The sequence below is a fragment of the Elephas maximus genome, chromosome 21 (assembly GCF_024166365.1).
Source record: "Elephas maximus indicus isolate mEleMax1 chromosome 21, mEleMax1 primary haplotype, whole genome shotgun sequence".
Lineage (NCBI taxonomy): Eukaryota > Metazoa > Chordata > Mammalia > Proboscidea > Elephantidae > Elephas > Elephas maximus.
Window position 1 is genome coordinate 41,889,486 of NC_064839.1, and position 15,543 is coordinate 41,905,028.

At 37.9% G+C, this 15,543-nt stretch overlaps 1 protein-coding gene across 6 annotated transcripts in view; it reads left to right on the plus strand.

The window, feature by feature from the left end:
- CNTNAP4 (contactin associated protein family member 4) overlaps nt 1-15,543 on the plus strand; it is a 385,387-nt gene that overhangs the window by 53,877 nt on the left and 315,967 nt on the right. For all 6 annotated transcript variants that reach the window (XM_049864933.1, XM_049864936.1, XM_049864939.1 and 3 more), the window contains exon 2: nt 13,635-13,745. In XM_049864933.1, coding sequence (XP_049720890.1) covers nt 13,635-13,745 — 111 coding nt within the window. The remainder of the gene's footprint in view (nt 1-13,634; nt 13,746-15,543) is intronic.

Here is a 15,543-nt window from a genome sequence, read left to right on the forward strand (position 1 = left end):
TGGTGTCAGAACTGAACAGAGAAGTAAGTGTAAAGTGGGGATTTATTATATCCTCATGGTTTTTTTTTTCAGGGTTAGTGTCAGAAGAAGTAGATTTGATATTTGCTTTATCTACTCCTATTCGATTGTTCTGTTCCATTCTATCATGTTTTATTTTGTTTAGTTCTGTTCCATTCCATCCATTCCATTCCACTCTCATCCTTATGCCTATGGAAGATAGGATTCATTAGCAGAATTGCTGCAGGTCTTCCAAGTAACAAAGATGATTACTCACTGGCTAATAAGCTGAACACTCCTGAAAATCAGCCCCAGTTATGTTGTTGCCAACAGTATTTTAGATTACCAGTACTTGTTTCAACATGCTAGTAGTTCTGGGTAGGCGCTCTCAGGCCATATGGCCTGGGTACAAATCCTGTTTCCATCACCTATTAATCCTGTGTCCTTGGGCAAATTATTTAACCTTCATATCCTTTTTTTCCTCAACTATCAAATGGAGTTAATAATCAAACAAAAAAACAAAACCCATTGCTGTCGAGTCAGTTCTGACTCAGCAACCCTATAGGACGGAGTAGAACTGCCCCATAGGGTTTCCAAGGAGCAGCTGGTGGATTTGAACTGCTGACCTTTGGTTAGCAGCTGAATGCTTAACCACCGTGCCACCAAGGCTCCGGGGTTAATAATTGTATCTAGTACATAGGGTATTTGTCAGGATCAAGTGAGTTAATACATTAATGCACCCAATAAATATAATTATTCTCTTAGTAAAGGTAATATTACACAGAGATTAAGAAAATTCAATTACTTTTATTAAAAACTGAACAGATTTTGCTTACTTGTGAGAATTATGCACTAAAGTCTTTTGTAAAATAAAATAAAATTATTTTCAATGGAGCCGTACTGAAATACTTTCAAGCATAGTTCCCATTTTTATTTCTAAGAAGCTATTAAGTTTTTCCTGGTACACAATTTACTAGAGATCTAATTTATCATTGTCTTTTTAATGACAATGTAAGTTTTCTTACAAGTGAAGAGTGAATTGAAATATTGAACTGAAAGCCATGGATATATCTGTGTGTGTGTAAATGTCTCAACACAAATTAGGTGTTTTTTCCTGTAAGAATATGGATATTCTAACAGAATTCATTAAAACTATTCAAATGTAATCAGTGTGTAGGAATTTTTTTTTTTTTTTTCAAAAAAAGAAAAGCTAAAAGCCATAGTATCACTATTTCCAACTGTGTGTCAAGGTCAGTGTGAAAATTCTAATATAACATTGAAAAAGTCTAATAAAATATTATCTAATTTTGGCAGAGCATGGTGTAGTGGAAGTGATATTTATTTCTCCTCATAAAAGATAACAGTGTTTATGCAGGGTAACACACATGCCTTGTTACCATTTTTTTTTTTTAATAACTTTTATTAAGCTTCAAGTGAATGTTTACAAATCCAGTCTGTCACATATAAGTTTACATACATCTCACTCCCTACTCCCACTTGCTCTCCCCCTCTTGAGTCAGCCCTTTCAGTCTCTCCTTTCTTGACAATTTTGCCGGCTTCCCTCTCTCTCTATCCTCCCATCCCCCCTCCAGACAAGAGTTGCCAACACAATCTCAAGTGTCCACCTGATATAATTAGCTCACTCTTCATCAGCGTCTCTCTCCCCCCCGCTGACCAGTCCCTTTCACGTCTGATGAGTTGTCTTCGGGGATGGTTCCTGTCCTGTGCCAACAGAAGGTCTGGGGAGCATGGCCACCGGGATTCCTCTAGTCTCAGTCAGACCATTAAGTTTGGTCTTTTTATGAGAATTTGGGGTCTGTATCCCACTGATCTCCTTCTCCCTCAGGGGTCCTCTGCTGTGCTCCCTGTCAGGGTAGTCATCGATTGTGGCCGGGCACCAACTAGTTCTTCTGGTCTCAGGATGATGTAGGTCTCTGGTTCATGTGGCCCTTTCTGTCTCTTGGGCTCTTAGTTGTCATGTGGCCTTGGTGTTCTTCATTTTCCTTTGCTCCAGGTGGGTTGAGACCAATTGATGCATCTTAGATGGCCGCTTGTTAGCATTTAAGACCCCAGACGCCACATTTCAAAGTGGGATGCAGAATGATTTCATAATAGAATTATTTTGCCAATTGACTTAGAAGTCCCGGCAAACCATGTTCCCCAGACCCCCGTGCTTGCTCCGCTGACCTTTGAAGCATTCATTTTATCCCGGAAACTTCTCTGCTTTTGGTCCAGTCCAACTGAGCTGACCTTCCATGTATTGAGTGTTGTCTTTCCCTTCACCGAAAGCAGTTCTTATCTACTGATTAATCAATAAAAAAAACCCTCTCCCACCCTCCCTCCCTCCCCACCTCGTAACCACAAAAGTATGTGTTCTTCTCAGGTTTACTATTTCTCAAGATCTTATAATAGTGGTCTTATACAATATTTGTCCTTTGCCTCTGACTAATTTCGCTCAGCATAATGCCTTCCAGATTCCCCCATGTTATGAAATGTTTCAGAGATTCGTCACTGTTCTTTATCAATGTGTAGTATTCCATTGTGTGAATATACCACAATTTATTTAACCATTCATCCGTTGATGGACACCTTGGTTGCTTCCAACTTTTTGCTATTGTAAACAGAGCTGCAATAAACATGGGTGTGCATATATCTGTTTGTATGAAGGCTCTTGTATCTCTAGGGTATATTCCCAGGAGTGGGATTTCTGGGTTGTATGGTAGTTCTATTTCTAACTGTTTAAGATAACGCCAGATAGATTTCCAAAGTGGTTGTACCATTTTACATTCCCACCAGCAGTGTATGAGAGTTCCAAACTCTCCGCAGCCTCTCCAACATTTATTATTTTGTGTTTTTTGGATTAATGCCAGCCTTGCTGGTGTGAGATGGAATCTCATCGTAGTTTTAATTTGCATTTCTCTAATGGCTAATGATCGAGAGCATTTTCTCATGTATCTGTTGGCTGCCTGAATATCTTCTTTAGTGAAATGTGTGTTCATATCCTTTGCCCACTTCTTGATTGGGTTGTTTGTCTTTTTGTGGTTGAGTTTCGACAGAATCATGTAGCTTTTAGAGATCAGGTGCTGGTTGGAGATGTCATAGCTGAAAATTCTTTCCCAGTCTGTAGGTGGTCTTTTTACTCTTTTGGTGAAGTCTTTAGATGAGCATAGGTGTTTGATTTTTAGGAGCTCCCAGTTATCAGGTTTCTCTTCATCATTTTTGGTAATGTTTTGTATTCTGTTTATACCTTGTATTAGGGCTCCTAGGGTTGTCCCAATTTTTTCTTCCATGATCTTTATCGTTTTAGTCTTTATGTTTAGGTCTTTGATCCACTTGGAGTTAGTTTTTGTGCATGGTGTGAGGTATGGGTCCTGTTTCAATTTTTTGCAAATGGATATCCAGTTATGCCAGCACCATTTGTTAAAAAGGCTATCTTTTCCCCAATTAATTGACACTGGTCCTTTGTCAAATATCAGCTGCTCATACGTGGATGGATCTATGTCTGGGTTCTCAATTCTGTTCCATTGGTCTATGTGCCTGTTGTTGTACCAGTACCAGGCTGTTTTGACTACTGTGGCTGTGTAATAGGTTCTGAAGTCAGGTAAAGTGAGGCCTCCCACTTTCTTCTTCTTTTTCAGTAGTGCTTTGCTTATCCGGGGCTTCTTTCCCTTCCATATGAAATTGGTGATTTGTTTCTCTATCCCCTTAAAATATGACATTGGAATTTGGATCGGAAGTGCGTTAAATGTATAGATGGCTTTTGGTAGAATAGACATTTTTACTATGTTAAGTCTTCCTATCCATGAGCAAGGTATGTTTTTCCACTTAAGTATGTCCTTTTGAATTTCTTGTAGTAGAGCTTTGTAGTTTTCTTTGTATAGGTCTTTTACATCCTTGGTAAGATTTATTCCTAAGTATCTTATCTTCTTGGGGGCTACTGTGAAAGGTATTGATTTGGTTATTTCCTCTTCGGTGTTCTTTTTGTTGATGTAGAGGAATCCAAGTGATTTTTGTATGTTTATTTTATAACCTGAGACTCTGCCAAACTCTTCTATTAGTTTCAGTAGTTTTCTGGAGGATTCCTTAGGGTTTTCTGTGTATATAATCATGTCATCTGCAAAGAGTGATAACTTTACTTCTTCCTTGCCAATCCGGATACCTTTTATTTCTTTGTCTAGCCTAATTGCCCTGGCTAAGACTTCCAACACGATGTTGAATAAGAGCGGTGATAAAGGGCATCCTTGTCTGGTTCCCGTTCTCAAGGGAAATGCTTTCAGGTTCTCTCCATTTAGAGTGATATTGGCTGTTGGCTTTGCATAGATGCCCTTTATTATGTTGAGGAATTTTCCTTCAATTCCTATTTTGGTAAGAGTTTTTATCATAAATGGGTGTTGAACTTTGTCAAATGCCTTTTCTGCATCAATTGATAAGATCATGTGGTTTTTGTCTTTTGTTTTATTTATGTGATGGATTACATTAATGGTTTTTCTGATGTTAAACCAGCCTTGCATACCTGGTATAAATCCCACTTGATCAGGGTGAAATTATTTTTTTGATGTGTTGTTGGATTCTGTTGGCTAGAATTTTGTTGAGGATTTTTGCATCAATGTTCATGAGGGATATAGGTTGAAAATTTTCTTTTTTTGTAATGTCTTTATCTGGTTTTGGTATCAGGGAGATGGTGGCTTCATAGAATGAGTTGGGTAGTATTCCGTCATTTTCTATGCTTTGGAATACCTTCAGAAGTAGTGGTGTTAACTCTTCTCTGAAAATTTGGTAGAACTCTGCAGTGAAGCCGTCCGGGCCAGGGCTTTTTTTTGTTGGGAGTTTTTTGATTACCGTTTCAATCTCTTTTTTTGTTATGGGTCTATTTAGTTGTTCTACTTCTGAATGTGTTAGTTTAGGTAGGTAGTGTTTTTCCAGGAATTCATCCATTTCTTCTAGGTTTGCAAATTTGTTAGAGTACAATTTTTCATAATAATCTGAAATGATTCTTTTAATTTCATTTGGTTCTGTTGTGATGTGGTCCTTCTCGTTTCTTATTCGGGTTATTTGTTTCCTTTCCTGTATTGCTTTAGTCAGTCTAGCCAATGGTTTATCAATTTTGTTAATTTTTTCAAAGAACCAGCTTTTGGCTTTGTTAATTCTTTCAATTGTTTTTTCTGTTCTCTAATTCATTTAGTTCAGCTCTAATTTTTATTATTTGTTTTCTTCTGGTGCCTGATGGGTTCTTTTGTTGCTCACTTTCTATTTGTTCAAGTTGTCGGGACAGTTCTCTGATTTTGGATCCTTCTTCTTTTTGTATGTGTGCATTTATCGATATAAATTGGCCTCTGAGCACTGCTTTTGCTGTGTCCCAGAGGTTTTGATAGGAAGTATTTTCATTCTCGTTGCCTTCTATGAATTTCCTTATTCCCTCCTTGATGTCTTCTATAACCCAGTCTTTTTTCAGGAGGGTATTGTTCATTTTCCAAGTATTTGATTTCTTTTCCCTAGTTTTTCTGTTATTGATCTCTAGTTTTATTGCCTTGTGGTCTGAGAAGATGCTTTGTAATATTTCGATGTTTTGGACTCTGCAAAGGTTTGTTTTATGACCTAATATGTGGTCTATTCTAGAGAATGTTCCATGTGCGCTAGAAAAAAAAGTATATTTTGCAGCAGTTGGGTGGAGAGTTCTGTATAAGTCAATGAGGTCAGGTTGGTTGATTGTTGTAATTAGGTCTTCCGTGTCTCTATTGAGCTTCTTACTGGATGTCCTGTCCTTCTCCGAAAGTGGTGTGTTGAGGTCTCCTACTATAATTGTGGAGGTGTCTATCTCACTTTTCAATTCTGTTAAAATTTGATTTATGTATCTTGCAGCCCTGTCATTGGGTGCGTAAATATTTAATATGGTTATGTCTTCCTGATCAATTGTCCCTTTTATCATTATATAGTGTCCTTCTTTATCCTTTGTGGTGGATTTAAGTCTAAAGTCTATTTTGTCAGAAATTAATATTGCTACTCCTCTTCTTTTTTGCTTATTGTTTGCTTGATATATTTTTTTCCATCCTTTGAGTTTTAGTTTGTTTGTGTCTCTAAGTCTAAGGTGTGTCTCTTGTAGGCAGCATATAGATGGATCGTGTTTCTTTATCCAGTCTGTGACTCTCTGTCTCTTTATTGGTGCATTTAGTCCATTTACATTCAGGGTAATTATAGATAAATAAGTTTTTAGTGCTGTCATTTTGATGCCTTTTTATGTGTGTTGTTGACAATTTCATTTTTCCGCATACTTTTTTGTGCTGAGGCGTTTTTCTTAGTAAATTGTGAGATCCTCATTTTCATAGTGTTTGACTTTATGTTAGTTGAGTCGTTACGTTTTTCTTGGCTTTTATCTTGAGTTATGGAGTTGTTATACCTTTTTGTGGTTACCTTATTATTTACCCCTATTTTTCTAAGTAAAAACCTAACTTGTATTGTTCTATATCGCCTTGTATCACTCTCCATATGGCAGTTCAATGCCTCCTGTATTTAGTCCCTCTTTTTGATTATTGTGATCTTTTACCTATTGACTTCCATGATTCCCTGTTATGTGTATTTTTTTTTTTAATTAATCTTAATTTGTTTGTTTTTGTGATTTCCCTATTTGAGTTGATATCAGGACGTTCTGTTTTGTGACCTTGTGTTGTGCTGATATCTGATATTATTGGTTCTCTGACCAAACAATATCCTTTAGTATTTCTTATAGCTTTGGTTTGGTTTTTGCAAATTCTCTAAACTTGTGTTTGTCTGTAAATATCTTAATTTCGCCTTCATATTTCAGAGAGAGTTTTGCTGGATATATGATCCTTGGCTGGCAGTTTTTCTCCTTCAGCGTTCTGTATATGTCGTCCCATTCCCTTCTTGCCTGCATGGTTTCTGCTGAGTAGTCTGAACTTATTCTTATTGATTCTCTCTTAAAGGAAACCTTTCTTTTCTCCCTGGCTGCTTTTAAAATTTTCTGTTTATCTTTGGTTTTGGTGAGTTTGATGATAATATGTCTTGGTGTTTTTCTTTTTGTATCAATCTTAAATGGGGTTCGATGAGCATCTTGGATAGATATCCTTTCGTCTTTCATGATGTCAGGGAAGTTTTCTGTCAGGAGTTCTTCAACTATTTTCTCTGTGTTTTCTTTCCCCTCTCCCTGTTCTGGGACTCCAATCATCCTCAGGTTATCCTTCTTGATAGAGTCCCACATAATTCTTAGGGTTTCTTCATTTTTTTAAATTCTTTTATGTGATTTTTTTTCAGCTATGTTGGTGTTGATTCCCTGGTCCTCCAGATGTCCCAGTCTGCATTCTAATTGCTCGAGTCTGCTCCTCTGACTTCCTATTGCATTGTCTAATTCTGTTATTTTATTGTTAATCTTTTGGATTTCTACATGTTGTCTCTCTATGGATTCTTGCAACTTATTAATTTTTCCACTATGTTCTTGAATAATCTTTTTGAGTTCTTCAACAGTTTTATCAGTGTGTTCCTTGGCTTTTTCTGCAGTTATCCTAATTTCATTTGTGATATCTTTAAGCATTCTGTAAATTAGTTTTTTATATTCTGTATCTGATAATTCCAGGATTGTATCTTCATTTGGGAAGGAATTTGATTCTTTTGTTTGGGGGGTTGGAGAAGCTGTCATGGTCTGCTTCTTTAAGTGGTTTGATATGGATTGTTGTCTCTGAGCCATCACTGGGAAACTAGTTTTTCCAGAAAATCTGCTAAAAAAAAAATGCAGTCAGACCCCTATCAGAGTTCTTCCTCTGGCTCAGGCTATTCGGATGTTAATGAAGCCGCCTGCGTCCAGTCCAAATCCCGGCGAGACGGTTCCCCGGCTGGGACGCTGCTCTTCCTGCTCCAAGACCAGTCACTGCCTCCCAGGGACTTTTCCTACCGGCTGCGTCCCACGCCGCCCGCGGAACCGGCTGGTCTCCCTCCCGGGGTTAGTTCGGGGGGTGGAGCAGCTCTCTGTGCTTGTGCCTTACCTGACTGTTATGCTGGCTCCAGGCTCTGGAAACAATCGCTGCTTCCCCGTATTAGTTCGTTCTCCGTCTCTAAATCTGTGTTTGTTGTTCAGGGTTCGTAGATTGTTATGTATGTGATCGATTCACTTGTTTTTCCGTGTCTTTGTTGTAAGAGGGATCCGAGGTAGCGTCTGCCTAGTCCACCATCTTGGCTTCTTTGTTACCATTTTTAATTGTACAAGCTTTCCACAAAATCTTTGGTGACCCTGTTATTAAATTTCACTGGTGACTAGAAGTCTTCATGCTCTCCTGTGCTCCTTGTATCTTGAATGTTGCCTGTGCACCAGTTGCAAAGGGGCCAGGATAATTTGATGATCTGAAATAGTACTTAATTTAAAAAAATGCAATTACGTTTTGAGCTGAACCAGCATGTTATTTAAGGTTTTAAAATCTGCTTACTTAGAAGCCTATGTATTGGTGCATTCTGGATGATGACTCTATGCACTCTGAGAAGCTACAAATTAAAGCTAATAATCACTGAAACTTTAGACGAAGCCAAAGAGTTCTAGCTGAGAGAGCACTCCAAGGTTAGTTCACTGGGTTGCTTTTACCATAGTCTAGAACAGGGTTTTCAACCTCAGCACTATTGACAGTTGAGGCCAGATAATTCTTTGTTGTTGAGATCTGCCCTGTGCATTGTAGGATGTTTAGCAGAATCACTGGCCTCTAACTACTACTAGATGCCAGTAATGCTCTCAAGTGTGTCAACCAAAATTTTTCCAGACATTACTAAATGTCCCGTACGGGGCATACCTGGTTGAGAACCGCTGAGGTAGAATCTGAACCTGAGCAGCCCAGAATCTGCACTTTACTGGCGCAGTCAGAGAAGACCCTCAGAAACAGGTTTTCAGGAATTAAAATCACAGGAGAATGATACTTAATCTAGAATTCTATTTCATTTTTGTATAGAGGGAAATACCCCTTTTACTCACTCTAGGTTCATTATTACTGTCTGAGGACCCTACTCCCCTTTCCAGTGTCAAGAGCATTGAAAATTAAATTGCTAATAAACAAATAGCTTGGCAAACCAGGACAATTCTGCCAATTATGCTAAACAAATGCGCCATGGTGGTGGTGTCTGATGAAATTCCTCCACTCAAAATAGCTGAAAGGTTGGCAGTTCGAACCCACCCAGAGGCACCTCGGGAGACAGGCCTGGCGATCTTCTGAAAGGTCACATCCTTGAAAACCCTAAGGAGCAGTTCTACTCTACACACATAGGGTTGCCATGAGTCAGAATCAACTTGACGGCAACTAACAACAGCAGCAAAAAAGCTGAAGAAACGGTTATAGTCGCCATGTTCTTATATTCTGGATTCTGGACCACAACTCATTTTTAAAAATATCTTGGTTTCAACTCGTAGCGACCCCACGTGGTGGAGTAGAATTGCCCCGTAGGTTTTCTAAGCTGTAATCTTTATGAAGCAGAACGCCAGGTCTTTCTCCTAAACCTTTCAGTTAGCAGCCGAGTGCTTAACCATTTGCACCACCAGGGCTGCTTTTGAATTTCTTCCCGTAAAACCCGTTGCAGTTGAGTTGAATTTGACTCGTAGTGACCCTATCAGACAGAGTAGAACTTCCCTATAGGGTTTCCAAGGCTGTAAATCTTTATGGGAGTGGACTACTACATCTTTCTCCTGCATAGCAGCTGCTGGGTTCTAACCACTGACCTTTTGGTTTGCAGCTGAGTGCTTAATGACTGTGCCACCAGGGCTCCTTACCATTTACTGGGAGAGAGAGAAAATTAACCAAACTATGTGCCTAAATTACCTCATCTGTCAGATAGCAATGATAGTAGTGCCTCAGTGAAGAGTAGTAATGATTACTTACTATGTGTGAAATAATTATAAGTTCTTAATGCAGTGTTCACTGTATGTTAGTTATTATTTAAAGAAAAACTTTAAAACGCTTTGTTGCTAAATAAACATATAACAGATTGGGGGAAATGTATATGCTCATGTTAAAGAGTAATGATGCCATGTCACCACTACTCAGGCCAAGGATTATAGCTTTACCAAACTCCAGAAGCCCCCTACTTGCCCCTCTCTGATCCCATTTTCCAGATTACCTGTCTCTTTCTTGGTAGATGGAATCAATACCCCTTCTCTTAAGCTAAAAGTAGAATGATCTTGATTCTCAAGTTACAGTTGGCAAAAACAAATAAGCAATAAATATATGCCTTCTAGAATGATTGCACTAGAGAGATTGTTTTTGCACCCAAAATATTGATTAGAATCTGCTCGTGTAATTGATTGTGAATTACAGTTAAACATCCTTTTTGTCATACTTAGAACTGCATACTGATCATGACTCAAAAATCACTGTATTTCTAGTATACACACACCCACACCTGTGCCCATCTCTTGCACAACCTTGTATATGATACACTTATTTGTACATGCAAATGCACATACCATAGTTTCCACAGAGTGTTACAGACTATAGCATTTTGGTTGATGCTTGTAGTTTGGCATAGTCAGAATTTCCTTCAACACTCCATGGTTTGCATGTCTTTTTATGTCTACACTTAATACTGGAGTTAAAACTAGAATGGTTGGTGTCAGCCAGTTAACAGATGTGGAGGAACTGTGAGCCAGGTACCGAGTCTGTCTAAAGAGTTAGCTGAAGGATTTAAAGTGTGAAAAAAAGAAAAGACAGACTTCAAATGAAACAATCTTAAAAAATAAAATGCTACCTTAATCAAATTCTTGCAAAAGGCCTTCAAGAGCAAATGGTGTTTAGTCAGAATGAGTTTCATAAAATTCTAGATGAATTTAGATAATTCCTAGTTTTATTTTAAGTTAAATTATTATTAATTTGAGACGTGTGGAACAATGACCCTGCATGATGTTTAGTAACCGAAATATGTTAAATACTATGAGAGAAATATTGTTCTGATTAAAGCAAAATTGGGAACAACTTAATAATTGTAGGGAATAAGAGATCCCCCAACCCCACTGCCATGGAGTCAATTCCGACTCATAGTGACCCTGTAGGACAGAGCAGAACTGCCTGATAGAGTTTCCAAGGAGCGCCTGGCAGATTTGAACTGCCGCCCTCTTGCTTAGCAGCCGTAGCACTTAACCACTACGCCACCAGGGTTTCCAGATTACAAAGATTAGCTAAATAAATTAAGCATGTATGCACATCATGATAAACATGAGATAATTCTTATACTTTCCTTCTGTCCTCATTATAGCCTTTATTTAAAAAAAAAATATATGTAATATACATAAAAGGATATACATATATCCTTATATACATATGGATATATATGTACATATGTATATGCATGCATATGCATGTATGTGCCTATATATGCACATTTATGTATAGCATAATAATAAAAACCTATGAGCATGACACCTGTGCCAAGAATTAGAACATTGCCACTCACATCACACCTCCCTGTGTACCTTTTCCTTATCCTGATTCTGCCTTCCCTTGGAGAGGTAACCGCTATCCTGAATTTTATGCTTTTCATTTTTTTTTAAATAGATTTTTGAAAACCACATGTCTCTAAACTACATATTTTCCAGCTTTTTTTGTTCTGAAGATTCTTACAACAATTACCACCATGTATGATATGGCCTTCTACAACTTATTTTCATTAAAATTTTTGTTTCTAAGACCCAGCCATTTAGTTTTATGGTGCTGTAGTTTCCTTTTACTGCTGTATAGTATTCCACTGTGAAAACCTACTATGATTTGGTTACCCATTTTTTGATCACTGGATGTATGGATTGTTAATGATTTTTTTTTCTATTATGAATAGTGTTGCTTGAAACCGTACATGTCTGCTTGTACGCAAATGCAAGGGCTTCCCTAGGGCAGTTTCCCCAACTTTTTTCTTCTTGTGGGACACAGAAAATAGTAGTATTTGTACAGCACCACTGGATATGACGATAAGAAGACAAAGTTGCTTAAAACCAGTGGAAGCTCTGTCCACAGGGACATACATAGCAGTGGAATGGATGGAACAGGGGTGTCATGGATTGAATTATGTCCCCCTAAAAATGTGTGTATCAGCTTGGTTAGGTCATGGTTCCCAGTATTGTGTGGTTGTCCTCCATTTTGTGATTGTAATTTTGTGTTAAGAGGATTAGGATGGGATTGTAATACCACCCTTATTCAGGTCACCGAGGGCACTGGGTTTGGTTTTGGTTTTTGGTTTACCTGATCCAGTGTAAAGGGAGTTTCCCTAGGGTGTGGCCTGCACCATGTTTTATCTCTTAAGAGATAAAAGGAAAAAGAAGCAAGCAGAGAGTTGGGGACCTCATACTACCAAGAAAGCAGTGCCAGGAGCAGGACCTGGGGTTCCTGCGCAGAGAAACTCCTAGCCTGGGGAAAGACTGATGAGAAGGCCAACAGAGAGAGAAAGCCTTCCCCTGGAGCTGACATCCCGAATTTGGACTTTTAGCCTAATTTACTGTGAGAAAATGAACTTCTCTTTGTTAAAACCATCCACTTGTGGTATTTCTGTTATAGCACTAGATGACTAAGACAAAGGGGTATGTGAAAGTTCAAATTTATTAGCTAATGACAAATTGTTCCTAAAAGTAGTTGTTCAAGTTTATACTCCCACTAGTGGTATGTTGGAGCTTCTCTTGTTCTACATTCTTTATAGGAGTTAGCGTTGTCAGACTTCTTATGTCTTGTTAATCTACTGTGTGTAAAATGATAACCAGTAGTAATACTGCTTTGCATTTCTTTTTACTGATGAGTTTCAGCATCAATTTGTATAGGTTCTGTCTGTGAAGTCTCTCATCTTGCCTTGTGCCATTTTTCCTACCGTGCTTTCTAAATGATTTAAAGGTGGTTTTTGTTTATTTTGTTTTGTTTTCCTTAATTTGGAATACTAATTGTATACTGGTTAATATGTGTTGCAAGTACTTTCTACATTTTGTGATTTTTCTCTTCACTTTCTTTGTGATGTGTTTTGGTAATCATAGGTTCTTCATTTTAATAGAATTAAATTTATAGATCTTTCCTGCTATGTTGAAATAGTTTTTTGTCTTATTTAAGAAAAGCTTTTCAACTTCAAGATCATATATTATTATTTCTATGCACTTTTTCTTCCCCATTTCTTAAAGACTTTTGTCTCTAAGTTCTTTTTTGTGTCTTGTTGAACAAACTAGAATCTCTAGTTGTTACTTGCTGTGGCGTTGGCTCTGACTCATGGCGGGCCAGTGTATAACTGAATAAAACATTGCCCAGTCCTGTGCCATCTTCGTGATCTTTGATAGGTTTAAACCCATTGATGTGGCTCTAGTGTCAGTCCATCTCATAAGAGTTTCCCTACTTTTTGCCAAGCCTCTTTACCTCACATAATGTCCCTTTTTAGTGATTGGTCTTTCCTGATGACGTGTCCAAAGTAAGCAAGACAAAGTTTCACCATTCTCATTTCTAAGGAGCATTTTGATTGTATCCGTCTAAGAAAACTTTATGGATTATAATAGAACCTCTAGGAGAATACTGGATGTAAGCAGCTGACATATTGTTAAAGAATCTAGATTGTGTTTTGTTTGTTTGCTTTTTGTGTCTGTTGATTCCAAGGAAGCTATCAGCAGTGTCCTAATCTGAATGTGGCATTTTCTCCCCTGACAGATGATTGTGATGATCCTCTGGTGCCTGCCTTGCCTCCGGCATCATTCAGCAGCTCTTCTGAGCTCTCTAGCAGCCACGGTCCTGGATTTGCAAGGTTAAATCGAAGAGATGGTAAGTCTGCTTTCTTCCTCTGGTTGGTCCATGATGAATCTTACTCATTTTCCATTTTCGTTTAATAAAATCATTAGAGGTGATATGTTACAAAAGGAAGTAAAATCCTGAATAAGCAAATGATAGAAACTCTTGGACATAATTGACATCTAAATCAGTTCTAGTATGGTGAGGGGATGAATCCTATTGGAAGATCCTATGTCATCATTCAACATGCAAGCAATTGAGTTTCTTCAATTTGGCAAGCTTTTTATGTATCTCATAAAATAAGTCCTATAGGGTCGCTATGAGTTGGAATGGACTTGATGGCACTGGGTTTTGGGTCATAAAATAAGTTTTTCTACAGCAAGTATATGTTAATTATTGATATATTTGTCCCAAATATTTAAGTAGCTTTCTATTTCAACTTAAACAAGGAAGTTTGCAAGAATAAGTAAATTTAAAAGATGCTGGTTATTTAAAAATAATCCCTCAGTTTGTTTAATTCTCAATGCAATTGACATGGTCTTCTCTCCTGTTGAGAAATGGGAATTTATTAAAGCTTTCCTGCTCCTTTAGGAATACTCAGTTTATATTTTTTATTATGTCTTAGGTAGGTTGTGTTTGATCTCATGAATATGTTTAAAAGAAACTAGAGAAAATTAAATTGCAACTTGCTGTAGAAATAAGAATTTCTCAACATCATACATTTAGAGAGACAACATTGTACACCTAGAAACTGAGCATCACTGTGGTCCTTTTTCATAATATGCTAAAGCAAAAATGATCTGCACCTACATTCTAGGGAAAGAGGGCTGGCAGTACTAACACAGAAAACATTTCTAACAACCATAAGAAATAGTCACGAACGTTATTGTGAAAACTGGGCTTCGCCCATTTCTTATCACTTTCTCTTATTCCATGACTGTCATTTCCTCCTCTTGATTTTATTCTTTGTTCCCTTCCTTGGGGCTATTGTTTAATGTTTGAGCACAGGGAACATTAGAATTAACAGATTACATTTGTGTGTCCGTATCTGTGTTTTGCCATCTTGTAGAGATTTTACGTATCATACGGTGGTAATTACAATACAGGTATTTATATAATACTTTAACACGATTATACATATCACACAGTGCTAATTATAATACAGATATTTATATAATACTGTTTTTTAACATGATTTTAAATTTAAGTTCATTTTAAAATTTCATCTCATTATTTAAGTGGGATAACCACTTATGTGTGTTTTTAAATTTGAGTCTACCAATAGTAGGAACTGAGATTGTTGTATCAGGTGGGGAATACTTGAGGGCTTGACTATATTTGTGTAGATAATGTTTGTTACTTTTAATTGCCCTGTAGTGAGAGTCATAACTGGTCACACTGCACTATCCCTCCCTACTTGCAATCCTGAAGCCTTGACTGATCACAGGCTAATGTACACACTTAGCCCCTCTGAAAAGAGTGTTCGGGTGGTGCAGACAATTAAGTGCTTGCCTATTAACAGAAAGGTTAGTGGTTTGAACCCACCCAGAGGTGCCTCGGAGGACAGGCATGGTGATCTTCTTCCCAAAGCACACGGTCTTGAAAACCCTATGAAGCAGTTGCATACAAGGAGTTGCCATGGTTGGAATCGATTCCAGGGCAACTAACAACAACAGCAAAGCCCTCTGAGGGCTGTCCCGATCCTGTGCCCGATCTGTTGTCTTCCTAGTAGGACAACACTTATCACAACACTGCTCTTACAATGAAATCTCCATCCTGTACTCCTTTTAAAAAGTACAACAGAGTTTACCTTTTACCTCCACTCCATTTG